The sequence below is a fragment of the Eubalaena glacialis genome, chromosome 5, assembly GCF_028564815.1.
Source record: "Eubalaena glacialis isolate mEubGla1 chromosome 5, mEubGla1.1.hap2.+ XY, whole genome shotgun sequence".
Lineage (NCBI taxonomy): Eukaryota > Metazoa > Chordata > Mammalia > Artiodactyla > Balaenidae > Eubalaena > Eubalaena glacialis.
In genome coordinates, this window is record NC_083720.1 from 30,425,278 (window position 1) to 30,450,604 (window position 25,327).

General features: G+C 39.9%; 1 protein-coding gene across 1 annotated transcript in view; it reads right to left on the minus strand.

Annotated features, from left to right (window-relative positions):
- Nucleotides 1-3,435: 3,435 nt before the first annotated feature.
- EGF (epidermal growth factor) overlaps nucleotides 3,436-25,327 on the minus strand; it is an 84,558-nt gene continuing 62,666 nt past the window's right edge. The window contains exons 17-24 of the mRNA XM_061192055.1: nucleotides 23,111-23,227; nucleotides 21,945-22,070; nucleotides 18,292-18,414; nucleotides 16,498-16,642; nucleotides 12,925-13,092; nucleotides 9,748-9,865; nucleotides 6,888-6,993; nucleotides 3,436-4,937 (exon numbers count right to left, since the gene is read on the minus strand). Of these exons, the coding sequence (XP_061048038.1) occupies nucleotides 4,687-4,937; nucleotides 6,888-6,993; nucleotides 9,748-9,865; nucleotides 12,925-13,092; nucleotides 16,498-16,642; nucleotides 18,292-18,414; nucleotides 21,945-22,070; nucleotides 23,111-23,227 (1,154 nt within the window). The 3' untranslated portion in view covers nucleotides 3,436-4,686. The remainder of the gene's footprint in view (nucleotides 4,938-6,887; nucleotides 6,994-9,747; nucleotides 9,866-12,924; nucleotides 13,093-16,497; nucleotides 16,643-18,291; nucleotides 18,415-21,944; nucleotides 22,071-23,110; nucleotides 23,228-25,327) is intronic.

Genomic DNA, 25,327 nt, shown 5'->3' on the forward strand with positions numbered 1-25,327 from the left:
TGTTTTTCGCAGTTCTATCAAGGCACAGATAAGCTGCACAGTGTTGTCTCATACTAATATAGTCATGAATTAATATTCTCATTAATTTCTTTATCCAATGCATAAAACTTGATGAATAAATGACCAACATGTCCCAAATGTATATGTCTAAGGTAGTGATTTTAATGTAAAAATGAAATTGAATGTTTAGTCTGTCTTGATATTTGTGTATAATGCCTCTTAAAATTTTGAGGGGGTTTAGGGTTCTGCTCTTTGCCCCATCTTCATGTGCCAATTGCCTGGATTAGAAGCAGAAAAAACAAGGTCACCATAATGTAAATTAATGCTATTAAAACAGTGGTCTCAGGAAAGGGCAAAATAATAACTATAATAACACCATTTAATTTTATGGTAAGCATTATGCTAAGTACTCTACATGCATTATTTTATGTGAAAATCACAACAGTCCTCTGACAACAGTACTGTTATTCTCCCCATTCTACAGATGAGGAAATTGAAGCTGAGAGAGATTAAGTAGTTTGAACAAGGTAACAAAGCTAGTTAAGTGACACAATGGGATTTGAATTCAGTTTTATTGACTTCAGAGACCATCTTCATAACCACTACATTCTGTATTGTCATTAAACGTACACACACCACCTCCTCTATCTGGAATCGATGTATCTGCACTCTGAGAATGCAGCTGAGAAGAGTAAGGAAAAAATAGAAGAATGCAACATGTCAAAAGTTTAAGGGCTGGGACTTCCCTGGTGGTGCAGTGGTTAAGAATCCACCTGCCAATGCAGGGAACACAGGTTCGATCCCTGGTCTGGGAAGATCTCACATGCTGAGGAGCAACTAAGCCCGTGCACCACAACTACTGAGCCCTCGTGCCACAACTACTGAAGCCCGCGTGCCCTAGAGCCCGTGCGCCGCAACTACTGAAGCCCGCACACCGCAACTACTGAAGCCCGCGTGCCTAGAGCCTGTGCTCCGTAACAAGAGAAGCCACTGCAATGAGAAGCCCACTCGCCACAACTAGAGAAAGCCCACACACAGCAACGCAGCCAAAAATAAATAAGTAAAAATAAATAAATCTATATTTTAAAAAAAGTTTAAGGGCTAAAACGTAAGTACTTTACACAGGAAATGTACTTACGCTCTCCTTCAGGACTATACATGTACTCTTACTTTACTTACAGTGCTAACTTGCTTGGTAATCTGAACACCAAGTTTACAAAACAGAAGCAACAAGGAAGGTGATAAGGAGCATCTATGGAAGGTAATTGATAGAGCCATGAGAGCTGACAGCTTAAAAGTTCATAAAAGTAATAAAAAAATAACAGGTTAAAGTATTTGGACTCAAGTTCTAAGGATCTTTGTATGCAGCAAAGAAGCTCTGACTGTCACAAAACTGTAGCATTATATTATGCCTGGTGTGTAATGAAGTTCTTACATCATCAAGAAAATGTGTAATTATGTGCAGGGTGTTTCATAGAGTGGTAGAAAAAGAGTGCTATCTTAAATTGATTTTTTTAAAAAAAGAATGTTTGGTTTCTAAAGCAGTAAGGCCTTGATTACCTCAATACCTCAGTGGTAGAAATAACACCTTAGTTTGTGTTGGTGTTGCTGTTACTTTAAGTTGTTTCATACAAAAGATGCCTCATTTTAGAGCTAAAGAAACCACGGTGCAAGCACCTGCCTCACTGTCCAAATGACTCCCTAAGATTCTGAATAATACTATACTTTATTATTTTGGCAGGTGAGTGCTATAAATGAAAAATAAGAACCCAAATAATTCAGGCATTAATCTGGGATTGACAACTCTTAGTTTAGAATGCACTCTGAAGGCTTAATTGTTGAGTAAGGCACATCATAATTTTCCTTCTGGCCCACCAGAAATGGAAATTGAACTATGTCAGAAGGGTCAAATATTCACTGTAGAGGAGAAAAAATAGGAAATGACCACCAGCTAGGAAAATTTCCTGTTTGGTAATTTATGTGCTTCCTAAAGTCTCCGGTTCAGATATGTGAGTGATTAACTAAGGATCCATGTCCATCACATTATTTTCCTACTGAGCTACATTGTTGTAAGCATATGCTACTAGCGACAGAAACCCTGTCAAGTTCCAAATGGGAAAGAACTCTGCTTCAGGCGTGTCTGGAGTGAAAGAGCTCAGGATGAAACAATGCAGAGAGGGTTTCTCATTTAAGGATTTTAAAAAAAGAAGAAAGAGAAAGTAAACAACAACAACAAAACGTTGCCTGTCACAGCTGCTTAAATTACCTAGATATTTTCCCTTTCTCCCAGCCTTTTTGTTGGTTTGTTTGTATGTTTTTAAATAACTTATTTAGTGTTTTTAACACATTTTCAATGATCACACGATAATCATTTATTCACATGAAGAGGCTATCAGTTGGAAATCAAGGTTAATAGGTGGAACTGGAACCATACGGTTTCAAAAGAATAGAGCGTGCTAAGCCTTCTATTAGGTGCTAGAAAAGAGGGCAGAATGCTCATGTTATGTAGCAGGTGACATTTAGTCAAATAGGATCACAATCAGGCATTGTGCACAATGAGACCATGAGATTTAGGAAATAAAAATATTTGATTTGCATTTTTCCAGAATGAATATCTTAGATTCTTAAAGGAGGATATTTCTGGTAGAGACGTGGGAGCCTCAGCAAAGGAAAATAACTTTTTCAGGGTGACTTGCTAAGGACACAAAGTGTGTTTTCTCTCTACTTTGACCAGGGAGACAGTGTTAGATCCTGATCAAGGACACAGGGTCCCAGTTTATGAGGTATCAGATTCACTGCACAGCTTGAAGATAACGGTTCAAAGACAATGCTATGTTATGGGCTATTGTGGTCTCATGTCATCGCTTTGGTTATTGCTGGAATCCTAAAAGAGGTGCTAAAATACAAAAATGTAATCTAAACACTTAAAGCTTCAAAAATGCTCACTTTTGGAAGAAGAAAAAATATTCACACTTACAAATATAATTTTCCCATCATTGGGAGAATTATGACTACATTTTTTCTGAGGTCAGTTCACTCATTAGAAATAAAAGACAGGGGCTTCCCTGGTGGCGCAGTGGTTGAGAATCTGCCTGCCAATGCAGGGGACATGGGTTCGAGCCCTGGTCTGGGAAGATCCCACATGCCGCGGAGCAACTGGGCCCGTGAGCCACAACTACTGAGCTTGCGCGTCTGGAGCCTGTGCTCCGCAACAAGAGAGGCCGCGATAGTGAGAGGCCCGTGCACCGCGATGAAGAGTGGCCCCCGCTCGCCGCAACTAGAGAAAGCCCTCGCACAGAAATGAAGACCCAACACAGCCAAGAATAAATAAATTAATTAAGTAATTAAAAAATAAATAAATAAAAGACAGATCTTCTGATCCTCCAGGTTATCAACTATCAATTAAAGCAAAACTGAATGCAGAAAAATCTGAATTAACTCTGCCACGAAATCTTTACCAAAACTTCTAAGAAGTATCTACTTGAGATGTGCTTCAACTCCTTTTCATGCTGACTTCTGGTGTAACCAAAGTCCAAGGAGTTCAAGAGAAAGGAAAGAAAAGATAAGCAAAGGGACTAGTTAATGCATAAACTGAATAATCCAAAGCTCCAAACAATCCACAGTTACAGTATTAGGTTGTGTAATTTGTAGTAACAGTGTCTTGGCTGCAAGAACGATATTTAATTGGAACACTTTGTGAAATTTTACTTTTTAACATTAGAGAGAAAGATTTCAAATATGATTTTTTTTGTAAAGTAACAATAGCAAGCTTAGAAAATCACTTTGCTTCAACTCTAACATCTCCTTAAACTATAATTTATTACTTAACCAGGTGTACAATAAAATGTTTATGTTTAATGCTGATTTTATTTAAATAATTAGAAGAAATTGATTGCTGTCCAAAATTAAAATAAATCAGGCAATTTGCTTACAATCTCATATTTTGAAAATAAGTAAAAATTCTGTGCAAACATACAAAGGGAGAATTTACCATTTTCATTAGAGAAAAAATTATGTGGGGGAAAGAATAGTAATGTCAGAAACACAGAAGTCTCTTGGGTAATGTTTTAAAAATTAAATGTTTTCATTCAAAGATTTTTAAAGAAAAAATAAGCCATCCAATTTGGAAGAAATCAGGTTCTAAGTTAGTACATTTTTCATTAATTTATCAAAATTCATTCTGCAAAATTACCAGCATGGACCACACCAATGATAAGTTAAATGCCTACTGATGTATTATATCAATAACAATAATTTTAATATTCTAACCATTTCATAAGATTGAGCTGAATGTTCTGTCCAGATAAGAGAAATTACTTTATAACTGACCCAACCTGTATGATTGATTGTTTTAACCCCAAATTTCTTCTGGGGCTGCAGGAAAAAAAAAATCTGTCTGTATTGAATATTGAAGACAACACAGTTTACAAAGCACTACTTTCCCCATTTTGGTTTCTAATGAGTTACCCAGTGATTCTCCAGGTTACTTTTACTTGAAAATCTGCAGTGAGACTGCTTGAAGGAAGAAGCAAAAGCACAATACATCTTTGTCTCCGACGCTGAGTAGGTGATTAGTTGTAGAGATTGTAGAATGAAATCTGTATTTTTTCCTCTACTTTTTGAAATGAAGTATGACTATCCATCAATACAGTTTGTTCCTCTTGATCTTACTTTTAATTCCAGCTTTCACTGCGTCAGCTCCATTTGGTGTGGTGGATCCGGAGCTCTTTGTTGCCATAATGGGTAAGCTGACGGGAGAGAATGGGACTTCTCAACTCCCCCAGCAATGGGCCATGCCCCATAGGAGGGGAGATGAAAGCTACACTTCATTCTCTGGTGGCTAGAGCCTTTATCACTGGATGATGAAACACAGCATCCTTGTTCTGTGCCCATATACATCTGGGGCTCCTTTCTCCATGATGTTGGTTGCAATGACCCTATACAAGAGAAAAAAGACATTTCAGTATTCACATCACTCACAATGTCCAGCAAGACAGACCTTAATAGTAGTGGCTGGAGAGTCGGCCTGAAATATGAGACACAAATGAACCCATTTTCAAACCATTCTGGACCCAATTTTTTAAAAATTAAAATAGTTTTGGTTAGTAAGATGATTCAAAGGACTGTGCTACCTGACATTGCTACTTAGCTTTCTCTGTGTACCTCCTCTGTCCCCATTTGGCCCATAAATGACTTGAGAACAGAGCTCAGGTTTTAAATGCACTTGCATTCTCATCCCCTAGCATGATACTCTGCACTTAACTTGCACCAGTTGATGTTGGCTGAGGTCAATGAATATGGTTCTATGGAGGCACCACTAGTATAGCCTGTGGCTTAATGGGTTTTCCACGGTAGAGAAAGAATTGGCTCAGAGCCAATCTTGATCTTTTATCTCATTTCCCACTCTACCTCCCTACCTCCAATCTCCACATGCACTTTCACAACAGGCATTTATGAGATGGCTGGACATGACTGGGGATATGATCACTCATATTGGGAGACAGGTATTATGAGTGGCTCATAGAGAATGGGTCAAACTGTTTGCAATAGAATGAGTAAAAAGAGAGAGATTCTAATTTATTCCTGAGTATTCAGTTGAGTCCTTAGTTCTTGTCTGAGTTTAACCATACTCTTTTAATTGTGCTACTGAATATCTTACAAAATTACACTATATATACCTCTAAAGGAGATTATCTTCATAACAAAGAATTATTTGCTTTTAGCTCCTCAAGAAAAAGTACTATGTAAAACAAGATATTCCATTACATTCAAAAATGCTACTAATAACAAAAACCCAAGCAACTTTTGAAAATGCTAAATGTTTTCATTATCCCGATTAACAACACTTGTAATGATATATATACATATATATAATATTTATTGTAGTTTTAATATTCAATTCTGAAGTATACCTTAATATCCAGAGCCTTCCTCAAATTAGGAAAGAAAGTTATACTGAATTTGGGTTACGTGGCAACACATGTATGAGAGGGGGATTTGGAGTGAGTTTTTCAAAACAAGAAGCCTATGTTCTCTCTACGAGGGAGTCTGAGGAGAAGATAATGGTAATAAGCATATTTATGAAGGGCAAATATCAGAAAATATAAGTGGGGCTGAAGCGCCTCTCATTAGCAGAGGAACTGGTTTTGTTGGCTCAAAGTTTCTCTGAACCTTTCTGAAGGTTTATGATACAAAAAGCATATTCAACGTTGTCCTCTGAGTTAGGAAATACAACTATGATATCTGAGACCCAAGCCCAAGAAATTTATCTTAATACAACTCTTGACAAAAGTATTATGTCGAATCATACGTAACTCCATTTCTACTGGAAGCAGATTGAGTTCCAGAACAGCCTGAAAATGTGGGTTGATTTTACAGCCCCTCTCGCAGGGGTCTGGCTGGATTTCATAGACGGCCAAGCATCTGGTTGAGGGCTAGCTCCTGATAAGACTTAAATACTCCCAAATCCCTAGTAGAACCCCCAGATCAACTTAAATTCACAAGAATCCTTCCTTCTAAAACATGGAACACATTTTCTTGGAGCCACTTGCAATTTCACTGGAACCATACCTACAGCTGCCAATATAGATCCCGAACCCCAAGAATGACCTCAAAACCCAATCTAAATCAAAATAAGGAGTGACTCGTTGTGTGCTTGCCTAAGGGGACCTAGCAGATTGCTATGTGACCAGAGTTTTGAGTGAACATGGTAACCGCAGGTAAACAGGAATCTAGTCTAAACATATTTCTCTAAAGTTCTATGGCATTCCAATACAGCCAGCTGCTCACACAGCTTATACAATTTCACTATTCACTGTTTCTGTGTGTAGATGAGACTTTTCACATTCAGGGAAACATTCAAGATCCAGGTAAAGATAATCATTCACCAGGTTCCAGGGAAGAAAACTGGCCAACATCTGCCACCAGGCTGTCCTTGAGGGCTACAGGTTGACTCCCATTGCTGAAGTTTTGATGTTCCTTTATAACCACAAACTGCAGCAAACAAAAGGGAGAGAGAGGACATTGTTAAAATCCATAAATTATCTCAACATACGTTAAATAAAATCTATGGCTTCATGTCCACCTTATAGAAGGTAAAAGCCAAAAGAAAGGCCCTGTCAAATTTGTCTCTCTGGCTAATGAAAGATTCAGTTTTCAGTTAGAAAGCTTCTGTTACTCTCTATTAAAGCAACTAGCACTACCCATACATGAATCCACAAGTGTTCTAAGCATTGCCCACAGGCCAGACAAATAATATCTCACACATGTATGTGCTCCAACTTTTCAAATATGTGTGTGCTTAATTAGGAAAATTCACTTAAACATGCTATCAAGTTCTGAATAATTTGGGCTCATTAGTGGGTAATAAGAACTAATAATGCAACTACTATTTTGCAGGGATCCATGAAATGTCTTTTCATGCTTGAACAGCTTGGGAACCAGAATTCTAAAAGGCAGTCTCAGAAAACAACATTATTTCTCTTTGGTCAACAAAATGATTATTTTTGTCATTGTTTGTACTGTCCACATTTGATTGGGCACTTGCAATGCAGGCTAACCAGAGTTCACTGGCTCACATTCACACCAGATAGATTAGAGATTAAAGTAGATCAAAGATAAAAGGAGAGAAAAGAAGTGACCCCATGCCCCAGGATGAAGGATGCAGTTTGGTGACGTCCTTCCTTGCCAATCAGTAACCCAGCAGAGAGACTGCCCCAAGGTTCTGAACCAATGCTCTACTGGTTCAGAAATGTACCCTCCACATAATGAGCCCATAGCTCAGAAATACAACGAGGAAGAGAGAATAGAAAGAAATCTCCTTGGTCATATTTCTCCTTGAGAAAAGTATAGGAATCAAAATGAGTAGAGCCGATTAGGGAGAGAAATGTTGGTGAGAGAACGGTGGATCCTCTGAACACGTTTTCATTTTCTTATTTTCCACAACACTAATCACCCTTCGCCGCCTCCTCCTCATCGATGGTCTCCCGCAGTAACTCATTGCAAAACTAATACATGACCCACTGTTTAAGGGCACATGCCCATTTTTCTGGCTCAAGTTAAAATCCAGCCTACTGCACTGCCAGTTTTCCAACCACATGCCTCTCTGCCAGAAGAACATAGGTTCCGGGATTCTGGCCTGGGTTGGGGAAGGCAGCTGATGGAACCAAATTTGCTACTGCTGCTTCTCCTCCTAGTTTGGGTGTTCAGCTCTCTCCCACTCCCACTGATATCTGCAGCAGCCGTTGGTGTCAACGACAGTTCTGACGGCTGGGAGACTGAGCCTCTCACCACAGCCCTGAGACAGCATGCTGCTCATGACAGCAGCAAGTGGTTTTGATTTTTTAAGAAATAAGATACAGATTGTATTTCTCCTTCTCTCCCATGATTTGAATAAGATGAACTAAACTTGCTACCCAAAACCTGAAGGAAGTACCATACAGGCTGACAATGAGATCTGGAAAATTAAAGAGTCCACAAGTCATGAAGCTTCAAAGAACTGAGGACATTCTATAACTAAGTCCACCCAGAACCACACACTTAGGGAATCTCCAGAGACAGGAGGGATCTTAGAGCTCATGTAATCCAAACGCCTTGGAGTCCTGATGAAGAAACAGGGGTTCAGTGACTTGCTGAAAATTAGCCAACTGGTTAGAAGAGTAAAGCCAGAATTCACATTTCTTATTGTATTTCTGTACTCAAGTTCCACCAAAAAATAAGTATACACTGAATGCCTACAACAGGCAGAGACAGATGGTCACTTGTTAGTCAAAAGCATAGCCACAGGAAAGCTGTTGTCTGAAATGCACATGAAGTAGAGGTTGGGGAGTGGGAGAAGTGATGTGGGAAGGACCCCAAATGATACCTTTGCCCCTTGAAAACCTCTCCCTAATAACCTTTTCCCTATGTGCCCACAGGTTTCAATTCCCCACGGACCTGCCATATAGTCCAGCCTCTTCCACAACATATACCACAAATGATACCAACAACACACACTGAACCAGTCAAGTTATCTCTGATGGGATTCTGAAAATGGAAATTCCAGCAATTTCAAGAGAGCCTGTCCCAAGTCTGCCCTCTAGTGTTCTAAGATCAATTACTGAAGTGGATGATCTATGAAGCATTTTGAACTTCGCAATTACTATGCTTTTTGGAAAATATACAGGGTTGCCAGATAAAATACAGGATACCCAGTAAAATTTGAATTTAAAATTGAACTTTCAGTATTAGTATGAATTTAACTAGGTGTCCTGTATTTTTATTTGCTGAATCTGGCAACTGTTTTGCTGCTGAAAGTGTAAGGACTTAAAATGTGTGTGAGAAAAGAAATTTTAACAAAATTAGGAGCATAATCTTGGGTTTTTAAGACATCCATCTGAAAGGGATCGCCTAAAAATGGGGAAAGACTTTTCACAAACACATAAAAAGCTAAGTTATAGCAAGAAAGTACATGCTAGAAAAAAGATCCCATAAATGTCTCGTGCATTACATTATGGCACTAGTTTAGCTTATCTGATTACTTTAATTTAGGACACAGTTCCCCCACCCTCACTGCCGACCCAGGACCTCCCACTTGTTATGGTGTTAGGTAACATTAACACCAGCTGGAAGCTATAATAGATTCCAGTCTCTCTGAACTCAGTGAAGAATGAGAAAAAAAATGAACTGGGATTAATGTAAAGCTTTATTGCTTTACATTTCTTGCTTCATGTATTTAATTTCTTGCTTCATGTACTGTGGTCACATTACCCAAGGTTGGGGGCAAGAGGACATCCCAGCCTCGTCATCTGCAGGCCTGATACTGCTCACATCTCTGCTCGACTCGTCATAAGGATTCTTTGGATTTTTCGATAGCAGCTTCTGAGTCCTGCCATAGAGCCAAAATATCAGACAATCTCAAAACAAAATAAAACGGTAGCCTACTCAGTGATGGTCAAGGACAACTACTTTTGCTACTGAAATTTAGGTACTTAAAATGCATGGGAGAGAAGAAGTATTAAGGAAACTAGGAGCCTAACTTTGGGTTTTAAGGCATCCTTCCCTGCATTACTTTCCAGATGATGCTTCACTCTTTCCAAGGTACCGTGACAAGGGGTAGGAGGGCATGGGGTGGGTGGGAAGCCATGCATTCATTCATTCATTTATTCATGGACATATCGATTGAGTACTAACTATATCCTAGGCCCTGTCCTAGTACTGGAGACATAACAATGGAAAAACAACACAACAAAATCTCTACCTAAATCGACTTAGAATTTGTGGGGAGGGGGTGCCTATGGAAATAGTACCACAGCAATTGTGCGACACACACTATATTAGCTTCATTTTACAAGTGAAGCCAGTGGGACTGGAAGATAGCAGTGATGAACCCAAGGCACACAGCTACCAAGGGCAGCCCAGGAGCCGGGTCACAATGCTGTGCCAACTACATATTGGCACCTGCCATCTACCTCTACAAGGATTATATCACGAGCTGCAGCAGCTGCTGACCTTCAACACCCACAGAAAGGAGTTGAGTGCGGAGATCAGGAATGAGGCCCTCTGTGCTCTGCGAAAAACTGGCAGAACAGGTCTTTAGATAATTAGATATTCTCAGGAAAAGATTTTATGAGCCCAATTCTTGCATCTCCTTGTATCTAGCAAAGCACTAAAATCCTTCATGGTGACCTCTCCTCCTCATGAATAGCAGTAACCTTCACGAGACTAGCAGCAACCTTCTGCAAAAAATATGTGCTTGATTGCCTGTACTCCCCTTTCACCAAAGTCACATATATACTGACCTTGCCCCCTACCTCTTTGGAGCAGTTTCTCAAAGCCATCTGAAATGCTGTCTCCCGGGCTATAGTCCTCATTTTGCCCCAAATAAAACTTAACTCATAACTCTCACGTTGTGGTTTTTTTTTTTTTTTCAGTCGACAGATGCAAAGCCTAGGCTCCTTCCAGGTCTATGCAAGGCATGGTGTCATGCCCTGGGGGAGGGGGTGAAAGGGAGGGAGATCTAACATGCAAGTGGGATCCCTGTCCTCAAAGCATAGCCTTGAGAGGGAGAGAGACAGGTACATCACATACTGAGCAGCCATTTAAGGGAAGCGAATGAAGGAAAGGTGGTGGGGAAGACCACCAGCCAGCCTCAAGATTCCAAAATAGTGCTGCTATCTCGGGGCAGATGGCATCTTAATTCCCTCTAGAAGTGTAACCCTCAGTCAAACAGGCCTGTCTGACCATCGGAGGAAGGGCAATAAGGAAGGTAAGGGCTGCTGTGGAAGCCCCATCCCAGGAGCTGTGAATTCCATGAAACAGATGGAACCCCATCAGGAAATAGTGTGGGTTATTATTTTTAATCAAAAGCATCAAGGAAAAAAATTGAAGTGGTTAATATAAACAGTTCCAAAGTTGCAAGTTATAGTTTGTGACATAATACTTCCTGTTGATTTTTTTACAAAGCGGTCCTTCCAAGAAATCATTTTATTTTTTTATTTTTATTTTTTAAAGTCTTTTTTACTGAATTTGTTACAATATTGCTTCTGTTTTATGTTTTGGTTCTTTGGCCGCAAGGCATGTGGGAGCTTAGCTCCCTGACCAGGGATCAAACCCGCATCCCCTGCATTGGAAGGCAAAGTCTTAACCACTGGACCGCCAGGGAAGTCCCCAACAAGTTTTATGAAGTAATAATATTACAATACTTTTTAAATTATTTAGTTCCACAAACAATCTTTTCAGAGATACACAAGACAAATAGTGTTGGACAGTCAATCTAGACAAAATAGGTCAGACTGACACAAAGGGAGGAATAACTGATTTTAATTCTTTAAAGAAAATTGCTAAACACACCTAACTTACAAATCCAATGCTAGATCTGTATTTATTGGTGTACATTAGTGATGTGGCAATATTTAAACTGGCAGTTTTAATTTGAACTTAGCAGTATATTACTATGTCATAGTCCATAGAATAAGAAAAAATACCTAATAATTACAGTACACTTGGACTTGTTTCTTCCTTCCATTTTTTTCTACATTATTTGCCAATCATCTACTTTTCTTCTGGCATTCTGTCCAATGGGATGAAACGCTGATTATTCAATATTCTTCCTACAAATATCCAAGATATTGATTGAACACCAGGCTAAAAAGTACAATGGTTACTGATGAACCCCTGAATTAAAATTTCAAGTTTTTGCCTGAGAATCCTGTGTCTCAAGATAGAAAAGGATTTGGAACGTGTGACTCCTTGGGGAAGATTACAGTTCATGGAAAATCACAACAATAACGAAAAGCATTTATTAAGTCATATATGCCAGACAAACTACAACAGTGCATAAAATGCTTTTCTGTTTTGAGGATAGTGGAGGATGCTGTCTTACTTTTGAAGAAAGTGGAAAATGAGCAAACGATGTGATGCCCATTTCTTCACCCTAATGTAGTGGGGTTTTTTTGGTTTTTTTTAAATAAATGTGTAAATATTATCGTTCCACAGTTTTAAACTTTTAACTTGAAATGATTAAAAACATAAACTCCAAGGACCGGAAACTTCCTTCCAAGTTAGGGAAGATAACTGAGTTTCTTGAACAGAAGTTAATACTTTGTGGGAAATCAACTCAATGGATGGCACCCATGAAAAATTATAGTCATACAGGCTGGGGATGGCGTGAGAGGAAGCACATGATGCTAAAAGAAAAAAAGTGGAATATAAAAACATGTGAGGTTAAATAACAACCCAGGAAACTACATAGGTTTATGAACAAAGACTGGAATGGAACAGTAAAAGCACTGATGTTTTAGAGCAATGAAATCCTGGACCATTTTTTGTTTCCTTTTACTGTTATTCCAGTTTTTAAATGAAATAAGTGTGTAGAAGCAGTTCATCTCAAGAAGCCCCTGGGAGGGGCTAGAAGGAGGTTGAAGGTTCCAATGGAAGCAAAGTCACCTGTATCTCTGAGCCCCGCACAGCCCCAAGAGCAGTAGCAGGACCAGCACCACCACGCAGACGGCCACCGCGGTGATGCTCCGCTGCCGCCCGCGGCCGGCATGGCGCAGCTCCCACCACTTCAAGTCTCGGTGCTGACACCGCTCCCCGACGTAGCCAACGACACAGCTGTGACAACATACAAACAGAGGTCAGCAGTGAGCCAAGGCCGAAAACGCTTATATTTTTGCACTCAATATCCAGCCGTCTCTCAACCTCTGCATTTCAGCTTCAGCTCTTTGGACATACGGAAAATCCATCAGGGGTCAGTTGAAAGCACTCTAATTTACAAGTTAATGCAACACAGACTTCCGCCATTGGTTTGTTGGCCCTGGGATTAATGGGGGATTATTTGCATACCGTCTCTATAAGGCACTGCAGAACATTGATCAAAGATCAATTTCTGTTAGGCTACAATCCTGTGAAGCTTCCTCTAAGACCAACATAAAGCAACCCTGCCCTAAGAGCCAAGGGAGTTTTCGAACAAATGTTCAGCCAGACTGCAATGAGTATAGGTCAAAGGAAGGAAGAATTCAAAGCAGAGTCTTTCACTTGAGACCAGGTTGTAAAAGAATGTTGAGTAGTCTCTGAACTGGAAGCATAGACTAGTCTGCAGAGGAAACCATTTTTCCTTCTTTTTTAAAATCACAGACTCAGAAGGACTCGGTGGTGACACACAAGCATTTGCCTACTTCTTCAAGGGAGAAAAACTAAGTGGAGGAAAAGAGGCATTCACCAACATCCTGCTGTTTCATTAGTGAAATTGTTACTGGAATTACCAGCGGGCAACACAGGCTGCGAACCTTTAGATGAAAGTAAATGAAACAATGCTGCCATCTACTGGGAATACATGCTTCCAGAAACTCTCAGGATCTTGGATAGAACTATATTCTATTATTCTTTGCAAGAGCATAAACTTCAAAAATATTAGAAATTTTGTGTCGCTCACTTGTTAGGAATTTCTTCACCTTGGCCCTGGATCCACTCTCTGTATATCCATGTCCCCACTTTGTTCCAAAGGGAGGTAAAGGAATGAATACACAGAGGACTGACACCAGTCCCCATGGGGGGAAGAGGCAGCAAGGGAAAAGCATTAGACGAAGCATGCATCATGGATGAAGTCATGGATGAAGGCCCAGAAGGTCTCAAGTCTAGTCCTAGTTCTACCTGAGTTGGTTATAGGAGCTTTGGCGAGTCACTTTCAAAGACAGGAGGGAAAGTAACTAGTGTTTGTTATGCACCTTATGTTTCTGATATTGTACTAGGCACTTTTATTCATTTTATTTTTGATGGCATATTCCCATTTTATAGACGAGGAAAGTGAGACTCAAAGGAGTTAAGTAATTTTTCACACAGCTAGTGAATGGCAGGTTTGATTCAAATGGTTCTCTGATTGCAAAGTCTGTGTTCTTTCTACTACATTGGGCCACTTCCAAAAAGAGTTTTAAGTTCCATGCACCTCTGAAAAACTATTCTTCTAGAAGTGATCCTACCAGAGAATGCAGGATCTGAGTGTAGGAAGCATAAAGGACCATCAGGTTATTCCCGGCTTTCCTGTATACTTTTAATTCTAGCTGTCCTTGGTTATAGACGTTTACTATCAACGCCTAGCAGCCACTTTTAAACTGTTGGATATTAATAGGCCACACCTCCAATCCTCTCATAGATCTTAGGGCCTCAAGGAATATGCCAAGCACGTGACAAGAGAACTGGGAGCCAAGGAGGCTGCAATATCAAAGCCTCTCAGCCTTATAAGGCCCAGAGCAATCAGCCAGCATTTCACAAGGGCAGGCCACGTTCCACTAGTTCTTTAGGGTTTTTTGTTTTTTTTTAACATCTTTATTGGAGTATAATTGCTTTACAATGGTGTGTTAGTTTCTGCTTTATAACAAAGTGAATCAGTTATACATATACATATGTCCCCATATCTCTTCCCTCTTGCATCTCCCTCCCTCCCACCCTCCCTATCCCACCCCTCTAGGTGGTCCCAAAGCACCGAGCTGATCTCCCTGTGCTATGTGGCTGCTTCCCACTAGCTATCTATTTTACATTTGGTAGTGTATATATGTCCATGCCACTCTCTCACTTCGTCCCAGCTTACCCTTCCCCTTACCCATACCCTCAAGTCCATTCTCTACATCTGAGTCTTTATTCCTGTCCTGTCCCAGGCTCATCAGAACCTTTTTTTTTTTTTTAGATTCCATATATATGTGTTAGCATACAGTATTTGTTTTTCTCTTTCTGACTTACTTCACTTTGTATGACAGACTCTAGGTCTATAATGTCTTTAATAACCCAAAGTTAAAGTATCAGAGAGAAACACAAACCATTGCTAGGATACTTGTTTTCATAATTTCATTATCTGTAACAACAAGAAGCCATGAACAGGGAAAAACAATTTGATTCTTATTATCAAAATCAAGGATGATTAAGTACTAAATTTATCTTAGGTTAGAAAATCACAGCATGAAATATGAATATGAAAGCAGATTTCCATTAGAACTGAGTCATTTTTGCTAATATTCATGAGCATTTTTCACTGTTTGTGTCAGGCTGATGTGATTTATAATGCAAGGCCATATACTTTGTCACAGAATATAACTTATTCTTCTTATAATTTAGACTATGTTTCTGCTGATTATTAGTGATAAAATAATCAAAGCCTCTAAGCTTATAGCATCTATTTGTGAGGATCGAAGTATTTTATCATTCCTTCACTAGGCACAGAGAAAATTATCAATGAGTCAGGAGTCCAGCCATAGGAGACCCATTCATTTTTCAGTATCTATCAATTCTCTCAGATTGCCTTCAAATTATGAAAGTAATTAAAAGTAAGATTTGATACAAAACTAGATCTTCTGGGTGTGGTTTTTACTAAAAACTGAGGGGCATGGTTTCTGAGTGAGTGTGGTGGGAACACCTCATAGTTCCAGGGCTTCCTTGAACCCTCTCTTCAGGTTGACACTTAGCCCACCAAAACCAACATGGGGACAAAAGCAGAGCAAAAGCAGCCATGGCTGCATCCAGCAGTTGTTACCAAACAACAAAAATGTAAATGCCAACCATTAGGAAGTCAAGAGGGAAAAAATATGTTAGTTTTGAGCATTGAAGGCAAGAAGTCCAGTGTGAATATATATAACACTTTTTAAAATTCAGAAACATAGCATTGGTGCGCTCCATCTATTTGGCAGAAAATAAATCAAAGTTTTAAGAAATTCTCTCAGTTTAATCCCCAGCCTGTACCAGTAGTAACATCAAGTTATTTAAGTAAGAGGGAAAATAACCAGTTCCTTACATTTAATATTTATCACTAGCACCGGGTTAGGGGCGGGGGGTGGTGAAATATGCAGGAAAGGTGTAATACACACACACAATTTATATATGTAAATATAGGGTTACATATATAAATTATATATTTTTCCCTATGGAAAAGCCTAATTATAGAAAAATCTCAATATAAGTTTTCTGAATCTGCTAAAAGTTATGGGCTGCAATATCATATCTCTGTGCCATCAGAAAAATAGCTTGACTTACTTGCAGGCATAGCTGTCGACTGCTTCAAGATACATACACACACCGCCATGGAGGCAGTACCCATCATGGGACGGGGGACATTCGGGGTAAATATTTCTCACAGAAGAGCGGCCATCCTCCCTGGGATGAGAGGGTGGAGTCGAGTCTAGAAGAAGCAAAGGCATTTCTTTTACTTTCTGAAGTGATTGGGGTCTTTCAGATATCAATATCAGGAAGTAGTTTCTGTGAACAATTTGTGAGATAGAACAATAGGTGTGATATAGAACAACAGTTTCACTTTCCTAACCAGACCTCGTGTCCTTCACCATGGAGCCAGCCATTCTTTCCTTAGGTTCAGCATTATTTGACATAAAGCATGTTGGAAGCTGTAAGAGAATGGTCAATCCCAAGACCATATGAATTCCGAGTGCAGATCTCATTATAAAAGCACATCCATCATCCAAAAGCACACGCTGTGTGAAACAGCAGTTAGCTTAAGAGCGTCTCACTGAACAATAGTATCTCTTCATGCCTTATAAACCACCTACCACTACACAGTCCACTACCCCTAGTTTCCTGGGAGTCTCAAAAATTTCTCCTACACGCGACTTTCTTCTAAAAACTATTTAAGTTGCAGGGGAGCCCTCAAAGACAAGACTAGCAACTTTGACAGAAAGGAAATGTTACCATAACAGAGGGGACGCCAAAGCGGGGAAGCCCGTTTTATTGAATGGTTTGCTGCTCTTTAAAAGGAAAACATTAGCGTGTGTAGCTGACTATATAAATATTAGGAGTCTTTCAGTACCTTTAAGAAGAGCAAATTATTTGAGAAAATAATATGCTAAAAAAACAGAGACCCGAGCAAGTGCAGAACCTTCCTTTCTCAGGATGTTTTTTGCTTGCAGAGCTGAGACAGGTGAATAGCTGGCAGTGACTTAGCTGACCCTGGCGTCTAGGGTCTATGAAGTCAGCTCCCCTTCTGGGTGCTGATGGTGAGAAGATACTGCTGTTATGGGGGAGGGTTCAGGAAGCAGGAAGCGACCATTATTCACATTTTTTAAAGTTCTAATTCAGATCAAGAAATACGGACTTTTTTTTTTATAAAATTAAATGCAATTTTATTAAGAATTTAAAATTACACATGTCAAATTTCTAGAATGGAATAGAACCATTTTGAAACTGGAGAGATGGCATAGATGAACACTGATATCCCTTGAAACTCCAACTTTATTTAAAAAAACAATTCCTCTGCAAATCATATTCCCCCTTATATAACAAGACGAAATAGTATCTACCTCTTCACTTTGGCAACAGCTATTTCCTAAAGGAATGAAAAAAAAAAAAAAAAAGTAGTGATTTTGCTACTTCTTTCAGTTCATTAAAAATGGGATCTTATCTTTAGATTAAAAATTTTAAGTTCAGAAAAAGCTTATTTTAAAATCCTTGAAAGTGATTCAAAATGCTAAGAGTCCGGACATCCTCCTCAACCCCTCTAGCCCTGCAGAGCTTTTCCAGCGGCCCCCAAAATCAACACTACAAATCAGGACATTAGCTGCATAGTTAAAGAGAACCACCTGTGTTCCCACCTTTATTGAATTGTGAATAATAAAAAAGGATTTATTCCAGATGCTATTAAATTAAGAAAACTTGGGCCATTTCACATTCTCAACCCCAGCATCAATCTAATCAGGAAAGTAAACTCACCAGCCTGATTGAACTGAATGATTTCTAGAAGCTCTAATGCAAATACACTTGGGTACTGATTTTTTCAGAATCAAGTCCCTCCCCTTGGATCTGGACCACCCACCAACCTACCAGGGCAAATCCGTCCAGGTTCAGACAAGTTGCCAGCACATGTGCAGGTGTAGTTTCCCTCCGTATTTGTACAGGCAGCATTTTCCCCACAGGTGTGCACGCCCAGTTGGCACTCATCAATATCTGTCAGGAAGAGGGAGTAGGAAAGAGAAAAGTAGGGTGCAGAGGAGAACAGAGGGTCGTATAATTGGAAAACCCAATATTCTGGAAAGGGAGCATCTTCAACTTCTGTCATGCCATATGTTCTCAGAGCTCTATACATTTTTAGATTCAAAAATTCTATTATAAATGTTGGAGAGAGAGATGGACTGGGCCCCTTGGCCGCATGCCCACGCAGGTAAACTCCTGACATGAGGCTGGAAGTTTTCCTACTGCTTGGAAGGAAAGGAAATTTCCCAGCACATGTGGCTCAGTGGGAAAGCTGGAGATGGTAAACTATCTCTAGGTAAACATTTAGTAGTTCAGATCATATCAAATTCAACATTTTTGCCTTTTTTACATAAATATGAACGAAGTCATCACTTTTTTCCCCAACTACCCATCTTTTCTTTTCTCAGTCACCACCACCCTAACCTTTAGGTCCTTCTTCTCTTCAATTTTCCATTGCTGTAAGAGGAGCAGCCTTACAACATTCCCTGCATCCCATCTCTCCTCCATTTCTCTCCTAAACACCAGTGCCACGTTCATCTTCCCGAACCACATCTCCCGTCACTGCACCACTTGACTCAGATGCTGCCAGTAGCTGTCTGTTTCCTAGAGCTGTGCTGCCTAATACGGTAGCCATCGCCATACGTGGGTATTGCGCACCTGAACTGCAGCTAGTCCACACTGAAATGTACTGTAAGTGTAAAACACACGCCAGATTTTGTGGACGTAGTACCAACTGTGAAAGAACATAAAATATATCAGTAATTTTTATATTATAGATAACTAATGAGAACCAACTGTATAGCACAGGGAACTCTACTCAGTGCTCTGTGGTGACCTAAATGGGAAGGAAATCCAAAAAAAGAGGGGATATACCTATACGTATAGCTGATTCACTTGCTGTACAGCAGAAACTAACACAACATTGTAAAGCAACTATACTCCAATTAAAAAATAATGATGATATTAATAATTTTTATATTGATTATACATTAAGCTGTTAATATTTGGGATATATATTGAATTAAATAAAATATTATTAAAATTAATTTCACCTGTTTCTTTTTGCTTTTTGTAATGCAGCTACAAAAAATTTAAAATTACATATGTGACTGACATTATATTTCTACTGGATGGTGCTGGTCTAGAGAAGTAAAACCCCAATGCCTGACTTTCAGATTCTAGTTTTCCACAAATATAACTCAACTTACCTGTTATGGACTGAATTGCATCTCCCCAAAATTCATATGTTGAAGCCCTAACCCCCAGAGTGACTATATTTGGAGACAGGACCTATGAGGAAGCAATCAAGCTTATATGAAGTCATAAGAGTGAGGCCCTAATCCAACAGGATTGATGTCCTTCTAAGAAGAGGAAGAGATACTCGAGGTATCTCTCTCCCTCTCTCACTCTCTCCACAAGCCACAGAGGAAAGGGCATGTGAGTGTGGAGCAAGAAGGGGGCCGTCTGCAAGCCAGGAAGAGTCCTCACCAGGAACCAAATCTGCCAGCACCTTAATCTGGGACCTATGGCCTCCAGAACTCTAAGAAAATAAATGTCTGTTGTTTAGGCCACCCAGTCTACACAGTACTTTTTATGGTACCCAGAGCAGATGGAGACACCACCTCGCCAGACTCAGTTTTTGTTCTCCTTCACACAGTATAGACACACAGTCTATACTTAAGGCTCTAGGCTTTTCTCTACCCCCCCTCCCCTAAATAAGACCTGTGATATGTTCATGCCTGGGATGCTCCCCACTCCTTCACATTTCTGCATAATAAAAATGTACTTATGCCCCCAGTTCCATCCAAAATGATACTTCCTCCATGAAGTCTTTCCCAATACCTCAAACAGATATGTCTACCAGTTCTGAACTTCCACTTAGTTTTTACTTCTCTTATGATGCATACCTTTCTTTACCACTTATCACAGCTGCATTTCTTTTAGATCATATTCTCCATGTAAGCAAGGACTGCCTTCCTCATCTTGGTATTCCTCACAGATCCTAGCACTGTGTCTTTGCACTAATAGGGGTCAATTAAATATTTGCCACATTGAATCACTAACCTGAATAGCCCAAAGGGAGTCTTTTTTTTTTTTTATCTGACATCCTACTGTAATCTCTATGAATTATCACCTTGAGAATGAGAGAGAAGCAAAAACAATGATGTACTGTTGGCCAAGAAACACAGCTACTCTTAAGAATAACAACAACAGTTTTATATAGCACTTATTGTGTGCCAGGCATGGTTCAAAGCACTATATCTACTACCTCTCTATATCTACTATATATACATGGGGCTGGGGGGCAGTGCGGAGAACAAGAACAAGCTCAGTGCTTCCATGTGGCCCGAGACACCATGCCAACCAGGCAGGCTGGGCCATGACACTCTGCTCCATGGAAGGAGATGGGTGAGTAACAGAGTGAGAATCCAGAGTATAATGAGTTTAAACATCCAAGAAAGTATACCTTCCTTTTTCTTCAAAGTAAATTAAATATAAAGCCTGTTTGTCTAAATTATCTATGAGCCTGCTTAATTAGAGCAGTGACATTTTCCCAATTGACAGCCAAATATGTGCTTAAAAGAGCGTTTACAGATGTCTGTGGACTCCACAAAACTAATCTGATAAAGGTCTGATTTAAACCAACCAGATCCAGAAAATTGGTAGTTATGACAGATATTTCATCTTTAACTTCAACATGTGGGAGAAAGCAATGCCATTTTAGTTTGTTATCAAGGTATCTGCCCCTCACAGTGAAAAGATTTTTATGTTTTCAGAAGGAAAGGAAAACACTGAAAGAGACATGTTAAAGCCCCATAAAACTTGAGATAACTATTTTACTGGGCCAAGATGGCTTCAGGCAGGTCTTCACTTGTACAGTGACGTTGTGTTACACCTGGAATGGTACATGACATCCACTAAGTGAACTCCCAACCCAGCAAGCCACACCCAGACCTTGGCAGAGGATGGTGATTATGAAAGAGGTCTTAATCTTTCCTTGCTTGATTCTAAATGTCAACGGCTTGAACTTATCAAGAGCCAGCCGGTGAGCCCTTTCACAGAACCATGCTTCCTTCCCATTACACACAGCCGTGACCGCCAACAAACCCACATCAGCTCTGCAGTTCACCACGGTTCAATTGCCAAATTCAGTGTCAAAGAAAATGCTGTCCAGTTCCCCCATGATGGCTCGAGGTGTGGCGTTATCAACGAGGCACTGATGTCACTCAACCCCCAGAGAAAGAATTAGAAAGGCAGAGGGGAAAACAGCCTCTGCAGAGTGTAGAAGCTGACTAGTGTGGTCACGGCCAAAGGGCACGCAATTGATTATTTACCCAAAACTGAAATATGTCAGTTTGAACAGATCACACAACTCCTCTTTTAGTCTTAACATGTGTGTCACCGCAATTCTCTCCTGTCTTTTCTCGGCCCGCCACACCCAGTGTTTGGTGATTCTCCAAGGCCTGCCTTCACCGTTGGCCCTCCGCACACAGCTCTCTTACCGAGGCAGTGGATCCCATCTCCCTGGTAGCCTTCTGAGCACCGGCAGACATGGCCACCTTCAGTATTGATGCACTTGGAGGAGGTGGGAAGGCAAACTGAGATACCCATCTGACATTCATCTATATCTGTGGGCAAAATGATGAGCTAGTGAAATACACAGGCAATCCTGGTATAAAGGAAAAGAGTAGGAAAGGATAGTATAATCGTACATACAATCATCCAGCCATTTACAGGTACTGCTTGCAAATGTGATGCAAACCCTGCATCTTGGACTTAAAGTTCATTTCTGAATCAATTTTTACAGATTTCTCAGTGTTTGACTACCTAAGTATGTGTAAGTAAATCACTTTGTGCCAGAGTTTCAGACCATAAGAACATTTACAATAACGGCTATCAATGTAAAATAGTAACCCATCCAGCAAAACCTATTTAATAAACTAAAACTTATGACCTAAGCCTTTGGGGGGAAAAGCTGTGTTTTTATTGGAATTGGGGAGTTTATAAATTTGACTTGAACTCAGATTCATGTTTTTAAAGCTAATTATAAATTCTTCTCCTTGGGGCTTCCCTGGTGGCGCAGTGGTTAAGAATCCGCCTGCCAATGCAGGGGGCACAGGTTTGAGCCCTGATCCGGGAAGATCCCACATGCCATGGAGCAACTAAGCCCATGTGCCACAACTACTGAGCCTGTGCTCTATAGCCCATGAGCCACAACTACTGAAGCCCGCGTGCCTAGAGCCCATGCTCTGCAACAAGAGAAGCCACCGTGATGAGAAGCCCATGCACCGCAACGAAGAGTAGCCCCCGTTCGCAACGACTAGAGAAAGCCTGTGTGCAGCAACGAAGACCCAACACAGCCAAAAATAAAGTAAATGAAATAAATAAATTTTTTTAAAAAATCAATTATATTAAAAAAAATTCTTCTCCTTAATGTCAATTGTCTATATTATGGAATTTTAATATAACTCAATGTAATAGAACGATATGTTATATGTTTCTTATTTTCTATTCATACACCCATTATCTTTTTAGCTAATATCAAATAATGTATTCAATCCTGAGGGTAACATAAATCCTTCTGGAGCTTTTGAATCAGTATGATCTGAGAGAATGTTTCTGATTCACTATTTTCCAGATATTATGTGTATTTGGATTTTGCTCTTACCAGAACACAGTTTTCCATCTCCGGCAAATCCTTTCAAACACCGACATGTGACATTCTTTCCCTCTGAAACACACCAAGCCTGTGTACTGCATCCCAAGGCACCACAGTCATCATCATCTGCAAACAGCGAGAACCCCACAGGATTATTTCCAGACCTCAGAGGAGAAAATGGACTTCAATGTTTTGCATTCTACCGAAAATTCCAGTACTTCCTTTCTCAAGTTCTGGGGCAGGTTAACCTCCAAATAGAAACACTGTGCTGATCTGTAAGCTGTATCTATATTAAAGGATCCACAAACCATATGTTTCTGTTTACATGCTCTCAACAAATCTTTAGTCTTAAAGAATTATGTGGTGTTCAAAGACCCCCATGTGAACTTATTTATAATTTTTTAAAGCATTTGCAAATTTGAACTATACAACTTCTAGGACTAAATGGACTCAAACTTCAAAAATTGTATTGCTTTATTTGAGAATTCCCAACCGTTGTGACATACAAAAGGGGTCAATATATTCTTCTCTCTCAAAGATATGCAACTAATATGTAGCAAGTAGATCTGTGTACCAACATGGCAAAGAGATTTAATCATAAAAAGATTTATTGTCAATTTACTAAAATTATGTTTGATATATAATAGAATATGTATGTCAAAATGTATGTTTATTATCAAGATTTATGCTGTGACTTGCAAACCTCAAAGCACTTTTTTTTTTCAAATTTATTATTTTTGGCTGTGTTGGGTCTTTGTTACTGTGCGCGGGCTTTCCCTAGTTGCGGCGAGCAGGGCCTACTCTTCGTTGCGGTGTGCAGGCTTCCCATTGCGGTGGCTTCTCTTGTTGCGGAGCACGGGCTCTAGGCATGCAGGCTTCAGTAGTTGTGGCTCGTGGCTTCTAGAGCACAGGCTCAGTAGTTGTGGCGCACAGGCTTAGTTGCTCTGCAGCATGTGAGATCTTCCCGGACCAGGGCTCGAACACTTGTCCCCTGCATTGGCAGGCGGATTCTTAACCACTGTGCCACCAGGGAAGCCCCACCTCAGGGGACTTTTACAGAGTCATGAACCATACAAACTAAATGCTGTAAATGGATCATTTCATTTCATACTCCAATGAAATGCAAATGCCCCAGAAGACAGAGTTGCCTTTTGAGCCATAAACATGAGCAAGTTGTTTTTTCCTTTAGCTATTTATGTATATAATCATTCTCCAAATGCCTCCTCTCTGTTGGAGTTGGGGGTACCTGACATACCACAGTAGGATATAAACTATCTTCTGTCTTTTCACTGGTAAATTTGTTCATCTGAGTATAGAGGAGGTCAAGAAACCCTCCAAAGTTGCCCATAAATTAAAGAAAGTTAAATGATCTAAATAGGAGTCAGGTGCCATGTGAATGCAGACATCGGGTAATTGCGTTTGGTTTGCTTAGCTATTTGAGTGAGAAGATTTTTCTTGTGGGAACACGGGCCTTTCATGCTTGCTTGGTCACCTCCTGTCACTCATGACTCTTCGAGATGGATAAGTTCAGACTAACTCAATTATCCATTGGATTCAGCATTTATTTGGAAGACTAGCTCCCAAATCACAAGGCTGTTCGGAGTATATGGTGGACAGTATCAAATTACCCAAGACATTTTAAATCACTTGCGGAATTACCTTAAATTAACATATGATTCAGGATTTATTTGGTGACTTGCAAACCCCAAGGCAGCTTTGCATAATGAAAAGCAATGGATGTGCAGTTGCAGGAGGGATGAGCCATAGCCAAAGCTCCTCCTGCCGCAAACTAGCTCCACAAGGAAGGCATGCTTATGCTTCCCGTGCCTCTTCTCTAAAATGCAGATGGCAGTTTCCGTCCAGTCTACTTCACATGGTGGTTGTGAGAACTTGAGGAAAAAGTTTTAAAAGAATCTTTTGCGAACTATAAAATATTATATTTACATATCTAGATAAGAATGATAAAGAAGAAGAGTATTGTGACAGCCTGAATCAGAATTAGCTTTATCACACTAGAAAGGACTCTGGGGTCTGTTTGTAAAATTAACAAAATTAATTCATTTTGAAGTACCTACTATGTGCCAGATCCTAATGAGGGCCAAAAATACGGTGGTGGAGAATATAGACAAGGGCTCTGTTTTCTTACATGATTATTTATTGAAGTATAGGTGTAATAAGCACAATCAAGAAAAAATACTGGGTTCCAAGAGAGCTGAAACAGCTCTC